The 6,951-nt window shown below is 45.2% G+C and overlaps 2 protein-coding genes across 2 annotated transcripts; both read left to right on the forward strand.

Annotated features, from left to right (window-relative positions):
• The first annotated feature begins 979 nt into the window (after window positions 1-979).
• Window positions 980-1,796, forward strand: LOC133909722 (protein STIG1-like). The gene has a single exon (XM_062352282.1). It carries the CDS (start codon window positions 1,105-1,107, stop codon window positions 1,495-1,497), a length of 393 nt encoding a protein of 130 aa, XP_062208266.1. The 5' UTR covers window positions 980-1,104; the 3' UTR covers window positions 1,498-1,796.
• Window positions 1,797-3,782: 1,986 nt separating this feature from the next.
• LOC133909723 (membrane protein PM19L-like) lies at window positions 3,783-4,984 on the forward strand. The gene is made up of 3 exons (XM_062352283.1): window positions 3,783-4,429; window positions 4,518-4,563; window positions 4,656-4,984. Exons 1-3 carry the CDS (start codon window positions 4,086-4,088, stop codon window positions 4,770-4,772), a joined length of 507 nt encoding a protein of 168 aa, XP_062208267.1. The 5' UTR covers window positions 3,783-4,085; the 3' UTR covers window positions 4,773-4,984.
• Window positions 4,985-6,951: the final 1,967 nt, after the last annotated feature.

Genomic DNA, 6,951 nt, shown 5'->3' on the forward strand with positions numbered 1-6,951 from the left:
TGCTCTACCGCGATTTGTAATGGTATCCACCTAATTTTTCTTTTATATATTGGCCATCATCACCTACCTAACTTTCATTATATATATTGCTGCAATGCAACCGCATGCTTATTTATCGTCGCATGCACGTTGAATTGAATAAAAAAAACAGAACGGCCCTCGATGCACCGAACGACGCCTAGCTCTGTTCTTGTGATCGATCGGTGGATCGACGAAAGAAAGCTAGACTGGCTGCTTGGCCTGGCCTGGCACGCATGACGGAACGGAACGGCTGGAGTGGACAGTTATCACAGCACAACACAGAATAGCGTTAGCGTGGTTACCCATCCAAGTATGCAACGCAAATTAAACTCCCAGTCCCAGCTGTATCTATACGTACATATGTCATGCTGAACTACATATGACAACAAATAGTGTCTTCAAAACTATACCAATAATGTTTGAAAACTGGTTTGTGCATGTAGACCCTGGTAATATGCATGGTTTCGCACTTGGGCATGCAGTTCCTTGAGTTGTTGTCTACGCCGACAAATTAAAGTGCCCCTGGAGAGACTGTAAGAGTCTGATCAATGGACAGAATAGTGCTAGCTAGCTCTTTACCTAAAGTGCCATATGAATACTGTAATTACAGTAGATAGTCAACTCATTCCCGAATCTAGTAAGGCCCTGAAATCCTCAGGGTGTGATTAACCATTAGTATATTCTCCTTTCTTCAGAGGAGGCAATTAATGCACAAGATCACTACCACTGCAAGCATGTTAAAGCCGTTTCATCGACACCGTACCAGAAAGAAATCGACCATTGCATTTGTATGGATGGCCTAGACTCACTGGAGCCGGCTAGCTTGCAGCAGCCCACATCCTCGCTGCACACGTACGCTCCCTCCCTGCACTTCAGGCTTTAATCTGCCGTGCAAATCAACCATTGCATTTCATTGCACAGCATGCTCTTCTGACTTTCTTTCGCACTGCTACTACCTTTTAGTATAAGCACTCCTCCCCTCCCTCCATCACCCCCATTTCCTCCACAGAGGCACCTGCCGAGGCACGCACACATCCTAAACGCATTGCCGCCTCGCCACCGACGTGCCGCCCGCCGCCCGCCATGAGAAAAGCCACCATCTTTCTCATGGCGCTCGCCCTCGCCCTCGCCACGGCTGCTCCCCTACCAACGGTGGCGACGCCGCCCGCCAGGAGAAGCCGCTTCTTGGCGAAAGTCAATTTCCCGCCGCCGACGTCGTTCTATGACTGCAGCAAGAAGCCGCCCACCATCTGCCTCCAGCCCGGTAGCCCGGGTGCGACGTGCTGCAAGGGCATGTGCGTCGACACCGAGTACGACTCCCTGCACTGCGGCAACTGCAACAGGACGTGCGATTACCCGAAGGCCTGCTGCGGCGGGAAATGCGTCGACACCTTCACCGACAAGAAGAACTGCGGCGGGTGCGGCGTTCAGTGCAGGAAGAAGTGCTCCAACGGCTACTGCGACTACGCGGTGTGACGCGGCGGTGCAAACCAGCCAGGATACATACATGCAATTTCTACATCCATCGAGAAATAAAAATGACAGTACGTATATACTACGTGATTTCAATTATTTCAAACATTTCCATTATTGAGCTCCTGCTGGTATACGTATATACAGAAAAGGAAAAAAGCGGGAGAAAGTAATACCAAGGATTTACGTATACGTGTGTTCATGATTTATGTGTTTAATTGTTGGGCTACATCATATATATAAGTGGTCATAACGGTATGAATAAACTGGCGGATGATATTTGTTGTAATGTGTTTATATTGGGCACATGTACCTAGCTCATGACCTTACAGAACTATTATACAGATTCTTTTGCTTCTTACCATCTTTACTGATTTCTATTTTCTTATTGCCACTCCAACTGCCATACATATCGGATGTGTGTACGCATATGAACAGCTGTATCCAATAGAGAGGCGTAAAAAAAACTGCCATACATATGTTTAGCGATTGCAAGTGATATTCACCGATCACAGATTGCCAGATCGAGAAACCAGCCTTCTATTTCCAGCTTATTAGTAGTTCTAAATAAAGAGTGTAGTGTAAGCAAATTCCATGAGCTAGCTCTTACGACGCATAGAAACTAGAAAGTAACTAAACGTAGGTTCCTAAAAAGGTCAACCTAATCAGTTCATTTGCATGTGGCATACATTATTCTTGCTTTGGTACATGACGTGTCTGGCCATGGCAGTCAATAGGTTACTTTATAATATATTCAATGCATATAGCATAATTACCAAACAAACCAGGGGGAAGCTTGGATTTTCTCAATAAAATACAACATAGGCTCGATGTACGTAACTTTCGGTTTTTCCAAAGTTTCTACTTAATTTCAGACCTGATTTTGTAAGATAACAAGGTGCATTTTTTGTTTTTAATTAAGTTGTTATTTTGGCATAAGTGCACAAGTTCTTTGGTCTCCTAGCTTATAATGATCAACCTACATTTTCGATCAGGATGTAATTTTTTGCACCTATTTTGTTTGGTTTTCCTTTTGTACATATTAAATACCTTTTATATGATTTCAAGTACGTGACGATTTCATTTCTCGTTCTCTATACCACAATTTATGCAGTCTATTTCAACCTTTGTAAATACAAATCTAAATAAATATAAACAACTTCTGATATTGAAGGCACCACAGGAAAAGAAAAGGAAAAACTCATAGAGTTCTCTCATTAATCCAGAGAACGAGTAGTACTATGAATATTGCTCTTAATTTGTTTGAAACGGTTGAGGTTGCACTTGCTTTTTCGTAGTGTTTGTCATGCTCTGAAAGCCACCAATCAACTATATAGGTAGCTAGACTAGTAGAGATTGGTTATTGTACTGTGATCCCTTAATTTGTTTATCTTCGGCTTTGACCTAGCTAGCTTGATCTTCTATTTCTCTTCACTTGAAGGGCAGATAGCTTAATTTTTCCTCTCTTCCTTCTCCACTCGACAGTAATATTAATCGAAAGGCCAGTGCCCTTTACTGTATATATACGTTTTCTTATAATTTTAAAAAGAATATAGCTTCGAACAGAATTAAGAAATAGTAATCTTTACGTGCGGACGTCGACAAATTATATGTCTTGAGGTCATAGAGCCCCGGAATTGACCTGTGCGAAACACTTGATGCATGCACAAGCAACAGCTAGCATGCATACGTTGCGTGCATCGATCGCCGCAAAGGCTTCTTCGCGACTCTGGAGCGTAGCGTACGTGTAGCCAAGATCAAAGCACCGGCCTGCCGGCGGGCTGATCAATCAAACGGCCCACGTGCCACATACGTAATGGACAAGCGAGAATAAGTATCGTTCGAAAGAAATTCTATAAGATTTGGTCTTACATCCGGTTAATTTACTTATATCGCGCAATCGAACAGGCTCTCATGCATGTTGCATGTTCTCTCTCATGCACACGTACGTGCAGTTAACTGCTACTAGTAATAGTAAGAGGAAGTCGATCGTGATTAATATACAATCAGGGTTCATTTGATTTCGTACGTCCGGGCCAAGCCAAATTACTCAATTAGCCAAGCTTGCCAACCGCGCAAGTTTGGCCCTTGCCCATGCAAAAGGAAACGCATGGATCCAATTCCACATAAGACGTACAGTGGCATGCATGCATGGACTGCCGGATGCGTGGGATCGACACATACCAAGCCGCGCGCGCGCCGTAGCGAGAGGGAGAGGACACGGCAAAAACCAAGCCAACTCGATCTATCGGCTTCTTTCCTTGGTCTGCAAGTCCCGTCTTCCCAAATCTGTTACTACTAAATAGAGTAACTAGACATTTCCCTCTCGCTTGGAGTTAGTTGTTGTTCTTCCTCCGGTATGAATGATCCTGTGGGTGCGGAGACCGATATGATGGACGCAAGCAAAGAACAAACCCCAGCTGCACACCGCCCCTATACTACGTGTATATAAACTGCACAACCGTCCGCGGCTTCTCAAATTAAAGCATCTATATATCAGTAGTGTATTGCGCGCAGTAGCTAGCCGGATCATTCAGCAGGGCCTTAATCAAGAGGCCGGCCGGCGATCCAGATAAGCATTAGCACGTGACATGGCAGCGAACCTGAAGCCCGTGGCCTTGCTGCTGCTGCTGCTCAACTTGTGCATGTACATCATCCTCGCCATCATTGGCGGCTGGGCGGTCAACGTCGCCATCGACCGCGGCTTCATCATAGGTCCCGAGCTGCGGCTTCCAGCGCATTTCCACCCGATCTTCTTCCACATCGGGAACTTCGCCACCGGCTTCTTCGTTGTGTTCTCCCTGATCGCCGGCGCCGTCGGGATCGCCTCCGGCATCGTGGGCTTCACCCACCTCCACTTCTGGAACTACCACAGCCTGCAGCCCGCGGCGGCGCTCGGTCTCCTTGCGTGGGCGCTCACCGTCCTAGCCATGGGGTACGGTACATATATATATTGCAGATGCATTAGCGATTATTTATTTCATTATATGAAAACGATCTTAGTTATGGATACAAAATTGCAGGCTAGCTTGTCAGGAGATCTCGTTTGGTCGAAGAAATGCGAAGCTGGTAATAAGATATATTTCTATATGAATTCGTCAAACCTTTTCGATGATGCATGGCCGGCGTGAGCTTGACACGTCTGTGAGTTGGCTCGACAGGGAACCATGGAGGCCTTCACGATCGTCTTGACAGTGACGCAGTTCTTCTACGTCGTCGCCATCCACGGGGGAAGTCACGGAGCCGTCCCAGTGGAGCGGCGCAGCAACTTTGCATGATCGGGCCGGGAGGGTGCATCCAAGTTCAACACGTGGAACAAGAAAGCAGGGAAATATGGTGCTTTGCTAGTGCTTGCTTTATTCCTTTTGGCACAAGTAAATATTCTTTGAGTGTGATTGGAGAGAAATGTTTGCGTTCGTACTATGTACGATCTCGTCGTGGGCACATCACCGCCCGTTTTCATTTTTTATATTTATATTTATTTATTTATTAGAAAAGGGTTTATTTTATTCGATTAAGCATAAACACGGTACAGCCAGAAATCTACAAAACAAAAGGTAAAACAACCACAGATTCCAGACACTAACACCCCTAAGCTACTCCGAATGCCGCTGCTAAGCTGGATCGAAGAAACCGACGCCGATACTTCTCCTACTGACGAGGTAGGACTGATGAAGGTCATTAACTTTTTTGAGCCACAATGAACAACACAAAGCGCTATTAGAATGATGAGCGTTCCGGGCAACCTTATCAGATGGGATAGGATACACCTTTTAATTGTGAAGGAAATAGAAACAACGACACCATCATGAATCAACATATTAAACCAGCAGATTGGAGAAAAAAAAATCTCGTAGGTTCCTCCATAGTGAAGAATCCAAAGAGAGACAAAATCATCTATATATGGATCACTCACTAAATCTACCAAGAGAAACTAAACTAACCTGAAAATTAAACTAGAATGAAAATCTCTACTCCTTTAAACCAGCTCTTTCGTCGTGCGTCGTCCTCATCCTCACGGGCCAAAATCTTGCGTCGTCCTCACGGGCCCAAACAAAACCTAAAAGCCCGTCGGGCCCAACGTTCACGCCAAACCTGAATTCCTCGAGAACCCCGAGCCGCAGCAGCCGTCCACTAACCCTATCATGCACGAGTTACCGAACTCCTCGCGCCGCAGCCGGCCGCCGGCCATCCCACGGATGCGCCGGAATCGCCCCGCGTCGTTTAGGTCCCATGCACGTCTCCCACGTCCCCTTCCGGTTGTAGCTCCCATGCACGCCGCCTGCGTCGTCTACGCGCCATGGCCGCCGCGTTCTTCCATGCCATGGCCGCCACCAGAGCTGCTGCGATTTGCCCACCGCAATGTCGATCCCGACCCTCCTTCTCCCCCTCGCAACGCCGTTTTTCGCTGGTGGTGCTCGACGGAGGGACGGTCCAAAGCAAGGAGATGGTGGTATGGTCAATAACCACCATGCACACAGCACGTCTCAAGCTCCTACAGCAACTGCTCGTCTCCGTAGTAACCGCCGACCATATGCAGTACAAAAAGGTTTGCCCACTCCTTCCATTTTGCAATACCTGTTTCCACTCTTACACATGTTCCTACTCTGCTACTAGCCGTGGAGGGTAGCCCGCCATGGAATAGAAAAGAGTAGCCGAGGAGGAGGAGGGGAGAAGGGTAGCGAATGATTTCTTTTGGTACGATTGCTTTCTCCTTCATTTTCCCCCTTCTCTGGTTAGCACTTCATACTTTCTGTGATTGGTACGATTGCTTGCTCCTTCATTTTCCCCCTTCTCTGATTAGCAGTTCATACTTTCTATGGTTTAATTTCATATTTTCATTCATGAGATTGGAGTAATTGGTACTGCTATACGCTATCTGACACAATCGACAAAAAGGATCTGCATTCTGAGACTCCTGTGGAGATAAAAATCATAAGAAGAAATTATCTAGAAGCCAGGAAGTATATAAAGTAATAAACATATATGGCATATGGTAAATGTAGTGGAAATAACATTGAGAACATTGAAATTATTAGGAACCAGCATTCATAATAGAACCGATTAGTTTCATAGTTTAAGCGTGATACATAAATCTGAATAAGAATGTGAGAAATTAAATCATGTCGATGTTCATTTTACATGAAAGTCCCCCATCAAAAGTCTGGATAGCTTGAATGTCTAATAAAATCTCGAAATAATTACAAAACAAAAGCATATATTGCTGCATCTATGAAGATCTTGTATTTTCCCCCATCTTAAATAGCACCTAATACTTTTGTTTAACTGAACCTATGAGGGACTGAATTGTAGTTTCATTAAAATTCTAACTAGCTCATCCAAATGCGCTGAGATTTTCCGTATCATATATCTTGTCTCAAATAATCTCTACTCCTTCGAATTGTAGTTTCATTTAAATTCTAACTAGCTCATCCAAATGCGCTGAGATTTTCTGTA

Source organism: Phragmites australis, chromosome 2 (assembly GCF_958298935.1).
Source record: "Phragmites australis chromosome 2, lpPhrAust1.1, whole genome shotgun sequence".
Lineage (NCBI taxonomy): Eukaryota > Viridiplantae > Streptophyta > Magnoliopsida > Poales > Poaceae > Phragmites > Phragmites australis.